Source organism: Eptatretus burgeri, chromosome 5, assembly GCF_056783735.1.
Source record: "Eptatretus burgeri isolate ZD-2024b chromosome 5, Ebu_testis_v1, whole genome shotgun sequence".
In the NCBI taxonomy this organism is placed as follows: Eukaryota; Metazoa; Chordata; class Myxini; order Myxiniformes; family Myxinidae; genus Eptatretus; species Eptatretus burgeri.
In genome coordinates, this window is record NC_140965.1 from 31,669,106 (window position 1) to 31,684,126 (window position 15,021).

A 15,021-nucleotide genomic window follows, 5' to 3' on the forward strand; every position below is an offset into this window, starting at 1 on the left:
TCTGAAGTTGAGGGTGACTTGGACAAATCATGGGTATAGGGAAGAATGGGGGGCAGGAAAGGACAAGATGGATACAGAAGGAAACTCACAGGAGGGGAAAACTGGAAGTTTGGAAGGAGAATGACGTAGGGTTCCTCCCCCCCCCCCCACCCCCAAACCAACTCACCTCAAATTACCTCCAAGCAATTGCATTAATTCAAATCCTTCAAAGTCGACACTGACATCTCACATCACCACTCATACACCTGATAGCTTTTCTCTCCTTTCTCACCCTGTCCATTTTTGACATGTACACCATCTTCCCATTTCAACACCAAACCTGCTCTCAGATACAAAAATAATGCAATCAACTTGTTTGTCACGATGTTAATGCAAAAAAAAAAAAATAATAATAATAATAATTTTAAATGGTGCATCTGGATCGGAATCAGCAGAAACAAAATGGATGCTTGGAAACATGATGCAATATTTTCCTTGTACTTTACACTTTATTTCAATATTCACATGCATTTCAACGTCATACAGTATAAGCATTCCAATGAAACACTTTTCTCAGCACCAAGCAAAACTAAATAATTTAAGCACTGAAGATTAAAAGACCAAAAAAATAATAATAATAAAAAAAAACCCAGCGAAAAGTATAGTCTCTTGGCCTGATGATGGATGAATGATCAGAGAAAAACCAAAATTAAAAATAACCAGGTTTGGAAAGCAAATTGGCAGAGCAAGTGGGAACCAAGATGGCACCAATGACATCCACAATAACGGTAAAGAACGCCATGCATTCCGTTGGAAATGGGCGTTTCAGAAGCAGACGAGTGCGAAATGCAGGGAGAACGCCGATAAAAGACAACAGTTAACCTTTACAAAATGTACAAGCTCGGAGAAGTTTCATTCTTTGTACAGTGTTCAAAATTGACCTTGCCCAGCAAAGGCAGCGGTAGCACGAGAGGCCCTCACGGCGCCAAGCACGTACCGGAGTTTCGCGTGCCAAGCAAGTATGTGAAGCCAGTTCAGAGGTTTCAGCAGAAACTCCTGCTTTGCTGTAATTACATTATTTTACATGAATTTTGAACGTTTTAAAAGCCTTGCAATCCCAAACTCCCAAATGCAAACAATGCAGTTTGTGTTGTTGGTGTGGTTTATCACCACTACTATTTATGCAAACCACAGCTCCTGTGAGTCTGCCTCATATGTCCAATTTAAATCTCAAGAACGTGTTATTTGCACCAAATCTATCATGATGGAGGCCACAACTGTGGAAACACTGCCTTTGCCGCTGGCAAGTACTTAAAAAAAATTTTTCCCAGCAAAGTTGTATAATGTTCAGCCAGCCTGCTGCACATGACATATACGTCCTAAACGTGGCTTGGTTTGAAAGTCCAGAACATCGGTTCATTCAAACAAGTACTCAAGATGTGTAGAGAGGACTACGTGAGTGAAGAGCCATTCTGGTACCGACGGAAATGTTTCACAACAGCTGCACAATGGCTTCACAGCAAGAACCTAGAGAAGACGTCGAATGCCTTCTGGAAAGATCACGTCAATTCCATTCTTCAACTTCAGAAACTGGATCGGGCAGTATCAATATACAGTCCCCGCTGACAGTGCGGTGATAAGTACAATTTATTCTCCCTGAGAATGACTTGAAACGCGTGCAATGCTGCAAAAATTACCGGACTACAAAGGCGCATAGACTTTGACGCTGTGGACATTAGCCGGGAGCTGCTTGCTTCGTGCACATGATGACCCATATACCATGAAAGGTTTGGCCAGTTAAATAATAATAATAATAATAATAATAATAATTAAAAAATCCTTGCATGGTATTTGACACCGAATCTGGAAGGTTGCCCCTCACCATCCGTCCATCCATCCATCCTTGAGTGACGTGCACTATGACTAGATTAGTGCTGAAAGGCAGAGAACCATGCTGGATGCAGACATACCCTGTGGAGCTGCATTGATCAGAGAAAATGTACACAATGATCAGGTCTTGCAGGTCTTGCAGGTCTCGATGTGTGTAAAGGGCTCAGATATTTTATGCTTTTTAAGAACGAATTTTTTTTTTCTCTCATCAACAAAACAAGGGCCACGTTATGTACAAATGAGAAACAATCCCGGTTTCTACCTCTGTGATCATGCAAGTGAGAAACTAAATTATGTCTTTACAACTTGCCAAATAGTTTTTTTCCAGTCAATTTAGACCGGCTGGGAAAGAAGATATTTCACCTTTCTGCTTACTGCACTGGGGAGGCCTCACAATGTGGCAAGAACACATGCGGAATATCTCAGATGAAGCAGGTAAACACAAGGTATGCATGATAAGGGTGGGGGGGGAGGGAGAGGGGGGGAAGGATTTTGGCACACGAACTGGAAGAAGGGGAAAGAAAAAAAAATTAAGACAAGACAGCCAAACCATAATCGCTGGATCACGTGGCAGCACCGACGGTCAATTCATTTTTTAACATCTTGTTGTGTCCCTTTCCTTTTGGGACATCCCGCTCGTTCTCTGGAGCAAGTCGCAGACAATGTACCAGACCAACCACTTCATGGTTAGACCGACCTGAGGAGCAACATCAAAAAAGGAGCAGAACATCACCATTCCATCAGGATGATGCTCCTCTTACTGCATGAAGCTTTTCTGGGATTTTTTTTTTCACTTGCCAAGTGAAGGGATGAATGGATTTTGAGAGGAACAATGCAAAGCCCCCACCTCACAGTCAACCCCATCCAAAACTGCAATCTGTGCCAGCCACAGTTGAGAGTGGGGGCTGGAGGTGAAGTTTGAACAAGCAGCAGCATGTGGCTTCGTGCATCTCTGAAACTCGTGCTCCAACTTACCCTAATGTACAAAAGCAAGGTTCATCCCTATCCTCCCAACCCTCCACCCCCACCCTGCTTCTCCCCCCCCTCCACCCTCGTTCTCCCACATCCCCTTACACGCGCTCACACATTATTGCTGGCTGCAATTCTATGGACACAGGAAACGTATCTGCCATGTGTCAGGTCTAAAAACAAGTAAAATTAAATAAATTTCCTGTAGTCTTTCAGAAGATGGTGCGGCGAGGTTTGCAAAGACATGGTCGTGCATACTCCACGAAGTCGTCTATGAGCACGGGCCACGCACCTGCCAGCACAGGTATGACTCAATCAGACATTGGAAAGTTTGACTGGCCACACAAAAAGCAAGGTTTCGTAAGTAGTGCACAGCATCAGTTAAATACAATCCTTTGGATGCTGCATTTGATCAAAAATTAAATACATTTTAAAACTCCATCTTAGTACAACCATTAATTATAACATAGTACAGCAAGTATATCACAATGCATTGTAGAGCCACGCAGAAAGCCAAGATTAATGCACTGTTCATTCATTGTGATGTACTCTGAAAGAAAGACTGACAATTTATGGTGGGGCCATGGTACACAAACAAACAAAATAAAATAAAATAAAAAGGTCACATGCTTAAGCAGTCATGAAGAAACATTTGCATTTTGTGTGCAGCACAAATCATGTAGATGCAAGGTCAGTCATTGAGATAATCATACTACAGAATATACAATTTGGCATCGGTGACATATGCAGTCCTAAACCTCTGGACGGAAGGATTTGAAATTTGGAGTTGTACCTGGGATGTACTCAAGAAGACTTCATACATTTAAAATAAAAATTAAAAACTTGCAGGGGGTTTGGGATGACACAAATTCCCTCTGTAAATGTGTATCTTGTAGCACTGCTCCTGGTGGGAGAGTATTACTAACAAGGACCCACAGAAAACAAACACACACACACACACACACACACACACACACACACACACACACACACACACACACACACACACACACCCACACACACACACCCACACACACACCTTCAAGCCCTCAATTCGCCCCCCCCCCATTCACAAACCACAAGTCCTCACTCTCCCACCTCCCAACCCGAAAGTGACAATCCCCTCCCCACTCCAAGCCTTCAAAAAACCCACTCACCCACAACAAAAGTCTTCATCTCTCCCCCCCTCCCAGAGCCTCAACCTGCCCCTCCAAACTGTCCAATTATTTCTCCCCTCCCTCTCAACCACAAATCTGTCCTCCCCTCCTCACCCTCCTCGTGCTCATGAAAGCAAACGGGCATTTCCACATCGAAACAGTGGAATATTTAATACTTTTCCCCCACCTGATCATGCAATCACAGACTTCACAAAAACCCATCATAGTTGTCTGTCCAACTTAATCCTGTGAGATATGCGGAAACCCCGTGGCATTGCAACTCCCCAATGACCACAAGCAGGCCAATTGTGCCAATAAATGACCCAAAACCAATTGTGTGTGTGTGTGTGTGTGTGTGTGTAAAAAAGACCACACACCATGACTAAATAATGACGGATCTCATATTTCAATGTCATGGGATTCCAGGAAATCCTCAGACAAAGACATGGGTTTTATGGTCCCAAGTCAAGTCGTTTAAGAGAAAATAGTCGGAAATAACAACAAGGACCTGCGCAACCTCCGAGGTAAAAGCTCTGCTTGAGAGAATACCTATTATTTGGGCAGTGTATAAGCAATCGACCATCGCCTCTATCGCTGATGTCTACCTTCACAAGGCCCATGATACCCATCAGCTCAAAATGTTTTTAACTGCTGCTTTGGGTGTTTTATACTGAAAGGAAAACTTGTATGGAGGGTATGGCAATTGTGAATCTGACAGCTCTGAAGAAGTCTTCGTTTTCACATCACAGTAAGCACCAACATGGCAGCTGTACGATTTTTTTTTTCTCCAAGTTGAATTTGTGGGTGGAGTTAGGCGAACTGTCCAACCAATGGGTGACGGATGAAAAGACGCATGGCACCTCTGAGAGTACAGAAAATAGTACCTTTGTAAAACAACTGAGCCAATTTACATACACTAGCAGGTACTCTCACTCTCAGGGCAGGAGTACCCTTCTCAACCCACCTATGGTGGGCAACGTGCTGTGACAGATACTTGGAAATGCACTTTGTAATGTGTCATTTTTGAAATAAATTATCAACATATCATACTCCATGTGATCGCATTCAAAGCTTGCAACACTCTCGTGATGTCGATTGTGATTACGTTTTCGGCTGACAAACGGTGCCACTGGGAACAACAGGTTCATTAATCATTTTCATTCGGAATGATTTGTCCTGGCCAGAGTCCCCACCTCAGCCCACCTTTGAAGACATGAAGAGAGATGCTGGGAAAAAAACGGGCACACTCAATTGGTCAGTGTCGTGACCAATCGACGAATGAATATTGGCACCACAGCTACAGCCAGACAAGCTGTATTTATTACTGTAGATGATGCTCTGTATTTTACGTACTCCAACCGCTGGATGAAATATTGTTGGTGGTACTCTGGATGTGCATGGTAATGTTCTACCAAGTTGGTATGGCCACCTCAAAGTTAAGCTCTTACTTTTATGTTAAAGTGGGGACTTATCATAAGTGGGTGAGTTATCATACCTCTTTCTTGCGATTACACTCCTGTACCGCTGGACAGAATAACTTGAAAACTGGATGTTATCAACACAAAATAAAGTCCCCAACTGGGTAAGATAGGGGTGGGCAGGAGGTTGGGCAAGGGGGTCAGGTCAGGGAATGAAGAAAATTTGGAAAGGCTACAAATAGAAGGGAAAAGGTGAGAGTCAGAGTTTGGTGAAAAAAACAAAAATTGCTATTTTGTATCTGCAATATATAGGTAATCTTAATTTGGCACAAATATCCTATCAGCTGAAACCATGCTGAATGGTTGTGAAACCAACCACGAAACCACCATTGTTAAAGACAAAAGAAAAGATTGCGATTGGATGGACGCAGAAGTGATTCCACAGTAAAAGTGGAAACTGCAAAGTTCACAGCACAAGGAAGGAATTTAAAACTAACCTTCCTCATCATAGTTCGACATGTCGTCCGCAATCATATTACTGAAATCGAGCAGCAGGTTCCAGGTGTCTCGAGAGATGGCACGTTTATGATGCTCCTGAAAAAATAAAAATAAAAACAAAAAATTCATTTTAATGCCATTTACTGTATACGGGACATTTTCACAAAAGCGGGTCAGGTAACGGTAAAGAACAAACTAAAAAAATCAACTTTCTTTGATATTCTCAAAATAGTGCTTGAACCCCTTATAAGGCCGAGAAAAATGTTCAAATGATGTCAGCAATGCAGGATCACCATAAGGCCTCTGCACTGACTGGGCAATATATGCTTGATAAAAATTCTCGGACAGTCTTTACCTTTACCTGACGCTTTTGTGAAAATGTCCCATACTCACTGCCACGTTGACTATGGAATTGTGTGTTCTTCAAGGCATGGCTTGCATTCAGCAGCAACATACCACCAGCATCAACCATGTTTGATCTAAAAGATACACTTTCCAAAAACTGGACAGTACCACCAAAATAAAATCTGTACCAGCTTGCCTGGCAGATTTCAATCTGAAAGTGGAAATCAGTGTTCCAAACTATGGCCAATTCATCCTTCAGAAAAATATTAAAATGGGGAAGAGTGGTTAATATCAGGGATTAAATGAACCAGTTTTGGATTCCCATTTGAGCACTTTGCTAATAATGCTCAGATCACAGTTTTGACGTGGAGATAGAGCAATGGTTCTGCCAAAGCAGTCGCTTGGCTGGAGTTACAATCCTGGACAGGCCGCTACCCCAACGTATTGTTACGGATTTGGAATTCGATTTTACACAACATACAGGTTCCTTTAGTCAGCTATGTCGATAAGTGCTTGTTCCCAAGATAGCTCACCTTCGATTGTTTAAATGTTCAGAAATCGATTAGATGTGCTGCGGATCGATTTAATAGTTAGGGAATGAACAATGGAGACATCCCTCCCCCTCTTCTGCGAAGAGCAAGAAGAACCCTGCCGTCCCGTGACTCATGATGTCAACAACTCCCTCCCACCCGTGACTGAGTGGGGGATGGAGCACGAGGGCATGAGTCATGAGTCACGCCGGGAGCGGGGGAAGGGCAGGAGAAGGATAAGAGGAGATCTTTTCTTTGTTCGTGTCGAAGTCGAGTAGTAAGCTTTTTGCTTCGACAGAGAGTAGTCGTTCAGCAGACCTTCGGGTCATGCTTGGCTTGGGTTAGGGTTGAGGCCTTCAGAAGCGTTTTGCTTCGGCTGGCTCGGTGAGCTTCGGCTGAGGCCTGGCTCGGGAGGAGGCTTTTTGCTTTGGTGGTTCAGTGAGCTTCGGCTTCTATTTGGCTCGGGAGAGCTTTTTGCTTCGAGCTGCTTTGTTTTGGAAGGAAGTTGAGCCGGTTGCTCGGCTCGAGCTGCGAATGGTGGCTTCTTCTTCTTCTTCTTCTTCTTCTTCTTCTTCTTGGTTTGTGGAGCTCTTTGTTCTCCATTTTGGTTCCCGGCTTGTTGCGACTCATCGGCTTCTTCTTGGAGGTGGTTCCTCGGGGAAGCGACGCATCGACGGGAAGGATCGGCGCATCGACAGGAAGGATCGGCGCCTCGTCTCACCAGCACGTGTTGAGAAGCGCGGGAGGATTCGCGGGAGCTCAGGGAGGATCGCGGCTCATGGCGATTGGATCCAGCTCACTCTCGCTGGAGCCCGGGTCCGAACAACTTGAAGACCACACGAGGTAGAGAGGTTTGAGATAGGTTCTGTGTTTCAGCTCACCTGTCCTCCGAGCTGGAGCTCGTTATTAAAGGCCTCTGCCACCATTTCCTGGGCGTGTGTGTGCGTACGTGTGTCCGTGGGCTCGTCTAATAAGTAGGAAATTGTTAAGTGCTTTGTGTGCTGTAAATCTTTGTATTGCATTTCGTAAAGTCGGTATCGTTCTGCTCTTACGTGCTTCCCTAGTTCGCCATTATTATTAATAAATACCCCAATTGTTAAATGTTTTCAGCTCGTCGCATCGATTCTTTCATTGACTGAGCATTTCGTGTGTTGGGAGATAGAAAGCCGTTGCCGTAAAAGGGGGACATTTGGACCGACGGTTCTCGGCGATTAAGCCGCTCAGAATCGTGCACGGGACAGGCTGGCCTCGGCGGTTTGTTCCGTACGAGATCCGTCGAGGGTGGAATACCCCGGTAGTTGGATCACGTGGGTATTTAGGTACATTGAAGATTGGCAATCGACCCTATAGCACGTGGTCTGCGATTGGCGTATTTCGGTTCTTGTACAAGGACCCGTCGCTCGGAGTTATCTGGGCGGCAATCTATATTCTGGGCGATCGGTCGGGCCGACTCGACTTGCGGCTCCGTTCAGAGCAGTCGGTTGGAGGCCGACCCCCCCCCCCCTCGGCCCGAAACAGTATGATATGTGACTGAGGAGGAGGGAATTTGAAATTTGTTCAGGGTGCCGGTACAACTCGTCTACTCGTCACGAAGGACATCATGAGATTTTTAAAGCTCAGCAACAAACACTCATCGGGATAAGCCACCAAATTTAAGGTCCATTAGATGGACAGAGCACACACTGATGCTTCACCCTGTTTGCAAAACACCAGGGTAGCAGTTTATAGCTGGTGTGAGATTCAAACTCAGGGTAGACAGCTCAGACATGAGTACACATGCCTCAAGGCTATTCTACAAGCCCATTCAAATTACATACTTGAAATTCATGTAAAAAGTACACCGACATCACATGCAAGAAAAACACATGACATCCAGACTGTAAGTTACTTCATAAGCTGCAGAAACGAATTTTCAACATTATTAAAATCACAAGTAGAGCTAAATATCCAAACAAAATAAAATGTAAAAAGACAAAATGGGTGGGGGGGAGAGGGGGGGGATAATAAAATAATTTTTAAAACCAACATTTAGCAAATCAGAACATTCATAGTCAAATGGGGAACAGTTAGAATCCTATTTCCAGATAGCAATCTATTCAGAGAAATTGTGCTCAAGTAATGATGTACAGGAAGCCTGAAATTAAAGCAAAGTTTGAATTTTTATTTTTTATTTAAATGAACACCTTTCACCAAATTACCAAATGCAAAATAAATAAATAAATAAATAAATACATAAAACCCCAGAATGCCACAAATGCACTTGAAAAAATAAATAAATAAATAACGAGCTGATGTAATTGGAAATCCAACAAATGTTCAACTAAAATGTTGTTTGTATTTTTTTAAACATTGATGATGACAAAATAATAATTTAATGATCACATTTAGATTTATCTCACCAATAAGAATTTGTTCCAGAGATCAAGAAATTTAAACCTTCCTGCCAGAACCAGGTTCCAATACGCGACCGCCATGTCCAGATCTGAAACGACAATGGCCGGGCGGCAATAGGTTGGTTACAGTATTTAAATGCTCGAGCATTTCAATTGCTTTACGTTTGCATCCACCATGATTGAAGGAAATATATTTAATGAACAGCCAAACTCACCCAAACTTTTCTGTCCGGGGTTCTTGGCAAAGTTGAAAGTGAATTGGTAAAAATCCTTAAACTTTACTGGGTCACGTAGTTCCTGTTCCAAGCGTGGCAGAAGCATCTTTAATTTTTCCACACTGTCACATCTGCAAGAGGAGTTCACAATGGGAAAATATTGATGAACATGAAGTTTCACATCGCCTCATCTATCAACACACTACTCCTCAAGGAGCAAACTAAAATAAACAAATTAAAAGTGAAGCTTGCTAGTTGAACATCCAAGAGTCGCAGCCTATATCCTTCCGTGGTTACCTGAACAACCAAAAAGGTGGAAGGAGGTTATGTTTTCACCCATCTGTCTATGAGCAGGACATCTCAAAACGTTAACGGATTTGGATGAAACGATTCGATTTTGGTGAAGATCCGGATCTGGACACAAGAATTTTATAATTTTTTATAAGCGATTCGTCACACTTGAGAGATCGGCCCAAAAACGATATATAGCATGGCATTTCAAAAAGTTGTGGACGGATCATGACAAAACATGGTAGATGAGTTGGATAGGTGGCAAGAACAAGCAGATTTTGATGTGTGACAAGGACGAATGGTCCGGATGCAGATCCGGCCTATCAGTGATACACAAAACATAAGTTGTTCAGCCTGGTGGAGGTATGGGTTTGACCGAGTGCAATTCTGGTTTGCAAATATGGACAAGTATCAAGAAGAGTTGAGATCCCATAATACGTGTTTAAAAAAACAACAACAAATCATACGTGATTGGAGATGTTCTCTTTGCTGCAGTTTGGTCATGGCTACTACACTCATATTTATGGTTATTTGATTACTTGAAGCAAAACCTTAGCAGCAACGATTGATAGCATATACACTTGGTAATGAGCAATTCTGGAGCCACCCATCTTTTATAGAACCTGCGGTGCGGGGCAGGGGCAACGACCCAAAGCGATGTGTCGTCACCCGAATCGGATGCTCTGGTTGGGCCCCGGCCAGCACACGGCCCAGCCATGATGGCCGGAAGCTGCACCACTTTACATCTGGAAAGACGATTCCAAGCTACGGAATCGTCTCGCTCCGTGACACCGTGACACAAATTGCCCTGCACCGAACCCCCGGGCCGTGCCCCGGCTACCGGCGGGCAGTGCGCTGCCTGTCCGTACGCCATGCGGCCCGAGCCGTACAGCATGCCTCTGCTGGCAGCAGCCTCGCCGGGTGGAGAGGCGCAAAGACGTCTGCCGTCGACACCCGTGTCCACGGTGGTCAGCGAAGACCAATGGTAAAATGCTATGGTAAACCCATGCACAGACGCAAACAAGATGTGCCATCCGTGCCCTGCTCTGTGTATGATAATAAATTACCCCGGGGCTGCACGTGGGTCCACCGCCATTGAGCATGCGGTCATTTATCAAATGCGGTGGTGTGCACGGTGCCAGTCCTGATCTGCATCAGGAATTGAGGGAAAATATTGGATATAATTATTAGATGCAGGTTTGGGTTGAAAAGAACGCGGCACGTGCATCCTGTACGGCGTTGGCAAGGTTGTTTGTTTTCGTGTCGTTGGCCTTCACGAGGACCCATTCTTACAGTGAAGGGCGCGGCCGCCGCAGCTTGGATTTACCTCAGGCATAGATAAAAGAGTAGGAATAAAGTTCGAGATATAATCAGACCTAACTGAGATTCACACAACGCACTTGTCCCGTTTGTCCCATTAGACAAGAAGGAAGGGTCTAACTGTACGTATATTAATGAAATAACTGTCTGGGACCCACTCTATGATGGATGCCATTGCTTTGGAAGGATGTGGTTACCAGAACCGCAACAATATATTATGTGTGTGCAAAATAATTGGAAGCAAACATTGGTTTAATGAGCAACCTTTAAAGGCTTTGTAAAACGTTTCTCAAATCCAAAAGATAACTAGAACAGCACTCTTCGATGTCGCGACGACCGATGTGTATCCACCCCCATTATTACATCATTATACTTGCTTGTACCAAATTTAATTTTAATCCCTTCAGCTGTTCCCAGGCATCACATTTTTTTAGCTCGTACGACCTCTTAATGCCCAAATATAATCAGTTTATCTTTGCATCATAATACAGTGTAAACTTGACCCAAGTCTAGTCAAAATCCCACCACTGGTTCACAAGTTAGCGTGGTAACAGAATTTTTACCTATCGGGACCTCTTGACCCCATAATCTAATCAGTTAACATTTGCATCATTATGCATACTTGTACCAAGTTCGAGTTGGAGTCGTTCAGCCGTTCTCAAGTTATCACGGTAACAAAAACCTATCACGGACGGACGCATGGATGGTCAGCCAGCTGGACAACACAAAAACAATGCCTCCGGTGTCTTTGTCGACGGAGTCATAATTTTTTTTTTTTTTTAACATTGCATATGATACTGTACATGGTTTCATTACCAGATCCATTCATACATTTAACTTGCTCAGCCCCATGTTATTCAACTATTTGCACAAATGCTTGACACACTGCACAATCAGCTGTGTTTTTTCTTTTGTCTTTTTAATTACAGGTGTTGAGAGCCATGAAAAAGCGGAACAGGGGGCCAAACGGGAAGGGGGGCAGGTGGGCAAGAATGCACAATACAAGAAGAGATGCAAGTCTTCGAGGTTGTAGAAAAGCTGAGGTTTAAATGGTGGAGTCCAAGTGGTCATGAATTACTACATGTTGTGGTACCTTAAATCAATCACTGCTGTTTGAATGAGGAATTGCAAGATCGGAGTATAGAGAGATCAAAAGTGCACCAAAACAAATCACAGTAGGGTGAACTCCAGTTCTCAAAACTCCTAGTTGAGGTGATCATAAAATTGATTGATAACTCCCTAGTTATTTACCGATTTATGGTAAATGAAGTTTTTCCACACCACTTTGCTTTAAAAAAACAAAACATAATGGAAGTAATAAAACATTAAATGTCTTTAAACACTTCGAAGAGTGAAATAGAATATATATATATAAAAAAACACACACACGCACACACGGTGTTGAGACCTGTGCTATTTGATTGAAAAATCAAAATAACTTGCCAACTGCTTCGTTATTTACTTTTCTCTTCCGTACATGGCACAAGGCTGCGGGGTAGCAATATAGTCCAGGCAAATAAGGTTTGATCGGGAACAAATTGCAACAGAATTTGTTTAAGCACAATGCATTTCTATGAGGTCCCCACAACACCATACTAAAAGTCCGAAGAAATCCCTGATGTGGAAATACGTCTAATTTGCATAAATCCAATATGGCGGCCAATTATCAATATTGTGCCATATCTTTGCTCACAGATGACATATTTGGGTGATTTCAACTTATAGAATGGGTATTTTGTATACAAGGATGCATTTAGAATATTTTTAAACTTCCCTGGAACAAAATCTCATTTGCATAAATCCAATATGACCGCCAAATTTCAATATTTTGCCAAATCTTTGCTGTTGGATGATATATTTGAGCCATTTCAACTTCTAGTATATAATATCTTTTGCATACAAGAATGCATTTAGAGTATTTAACAATTTTCTTGGATGTATTTTGATACACATCTCATTTGCATAAATCCAATATGGCTGCCAAATATCAATATTTTGCCATATATTTACTCTCAGACAACAGGTTTGAGCGGTTTATATTTCTAGAATATTTGACGGGATCAAAGGCTAAATTTGGGATAGTTTAATATTTTGATTGGATGGGTTTAAATAAAATGGATGAATTTAATAAAATCCAATATGGCCACCAAATATCGATATTTTGTGATAAAATTTATGACAGTCACTTCTTTGGCTAGTGTTTCATTGCAGGTATATTAATACCCTACTGAAGATGCCCATCAAGGTCATCATTATAGTCATCAGTGAAATCTGGTAGCTGTGAGTTGGCACAACTTGTCCCACGGCATTCTCCACAAACAGCACTGCAATGCAGACTACACTTTCTGCATGTGCACCTCTTTGTATTACAGTCTGTTTTACAGTTACAGCAGATGACATCCAGTAGTTTTGATGGGGCTGCAAAGCTGGTCAGTTTGTATTGGCAAACATTGTCCATCCACCATGTGCTATACCCACTCTTCTGGCTTCATATTGATGCTTCTTCCTTTCCACTCCATCAGCTGATAATATACACTGAGGCTGTGATACTTTGCAGATGCTGAGATTGGGGGTAGAGTTTGAGGTTCTACATGAGATGTGCTCTTGGAAACCTCACAAAATCGCCTGTATCGTAAAGTGTCCAGTCCTTGTTCTTTCGCACCACCATATAATGACACAAGTGCTTTTTCTCCTACTGCAATAATGTCGTGTTTTGCCACATGTCCTTCTTGGCTGAACACCTTAGCTTGCTGATGGAACAGGGCAACACTCTTGATCTTCCTTACTGCTAAACCCTTCCCCAATCCAAACAGGCAAGAAGTTGTATCGCAGCCAAGGATTGCATGGATAAATAACACATGGTCACAAACATCAGGACCAAGAAATCCCTTGGACTGCTTTATGCACCATATCCTGGTCTTTTTTGCTGATTGCCTGGGCTCTGGGACCAGGAACAAATCATGTGCATCCAGTTCAGCATGATGCAGTAGGAGGATGAGCAAGTCCATGTCATCCCCTATCAGGACAGTGTCTTTGATTCTAGCAGATTCTAGCAACAGCTGTTTGGACAATGAGCACATCAGCATCATGCTTTGCATGATCCATATTACACCCAGCCCACTCTAGTTTGTCACCAAGGTAAACAATAAATCGCTGTTTGTTTGTCACATTTTTCAAGAATTCCTCCTTCTTGGACTGTATAACCATTCCACCAGTGAAGTTTACTGTCATGCCTGAACAAGCCCCTGTCCTTCTCATGTGCGTGGCATCTTTTGTTGTTGGACCGTCTTGGTATGCATCAAAGATAATGGTAGCAGCCGCATATTTAAGTGCAACATATGTGACATAAAGCTGACTGATCTCTCATATGTGGAACCTCTTGGCCATGGAAGACGACAAAGTAGCGCACCACCATCGAGAATATACTGGACATTTCCAATTGGTTCTTGTTGCTCCCCTTGCATGGTCTTCCAGAGAACATCAGCAAGGACAGCCTTTTTGGCCTGCAGGGGAAAAGGAAGATTCAAACAATGCTGGGGGGTAACTACACAGTTCATATTTGAAGAGTGACTGCAGATCTTCACAGCGCTCCCCAATGGTTACCAGTCTCTGGAAGATCAACTGTGGATCTACCTTCACAGATTCTTCTTTGATCTTGACAGTTGATCTTGAATTAAGTGTCACTGCTCGATCACATTTCCAGAAGGTGAACTCTTCTGCAGATTTCCTAACCATGGATGCGAGAATCTTTTCTCCAACTGTTATTGATCTTTCAACGTTGACTCCTTCCTGGGCTGTCATACCATTTGCAATGTTAAACAGGGACGGATCCCGTGCGAATGGATCTCTCTCCCTGAGATAGCTGTTAAGATCAAGGGTGTCTGACATCTCTAGCTTGTCTAGCTTTTGACAGGTCTTTGTGCTGGTCACTGGTTTAAAACGAGATGCCACTGAGCTTCTGCATGGCCTTGTTGATATTTGCACATGCTGGCATGGAAAGGACCCACACCAAACGC

At 43.1% G+C, this 15,021-nt stretch overlaps 2 protein-coding genes across 5 annotated transcripts in view; both read right to left on the reverse strand.

Moving 5' to 3' along the window:
• The window catches only part of LOC147026165 (uncharacterized), a 15,643-nt gene extending 15,293 nt beyond the window's left edge, over window positions 1-350 (reverse strand). The window contains exon 1 of the mRNA XM_085881282.1: window positions 167-350. The gene's annotated coding sequence lies outside the window, so the exon portion shown is untranslated. The remainder of the gene's footprint in view (window positions 1-166) is intronic.
• Window positions 351-463: 113 nt separating this feature from the next.
• LOC147026166 (DCN1-like protein 1) overlaps window positions 464-15,021 on the reverse strand; it is a 48,158-nt gene continuing 33,600 nt past the window's right edge. For all 4 annotated transcript variants that reach the window (XM_085881289.1, XM_085881288.1, XM_085881291.1 and 1 more), the window contains 4 exons: window positions 9,395-9,525; window positions 9,186-9,268; window positions 5,911-6,007; window positions 464-3,130 (listed from right to left, as the gene is read on the reverse strand). In XM_085881289.1, the coding sequence (XP_085737415.1) occupies window positions 3,051-3,130; window positions 5,911-6,007; window positions 9,186-9,268; window positions 9,395-9,525 (391 nt within the window). In that variant the 3' untranslated portion in view covers window positions 464-3,050. The remainder of the gene's footprint in view (window positions 3,131-5,910; window positions 6,008-9,185; window positions 9,269-9,394; window positions 9,526-15,021) is intronic.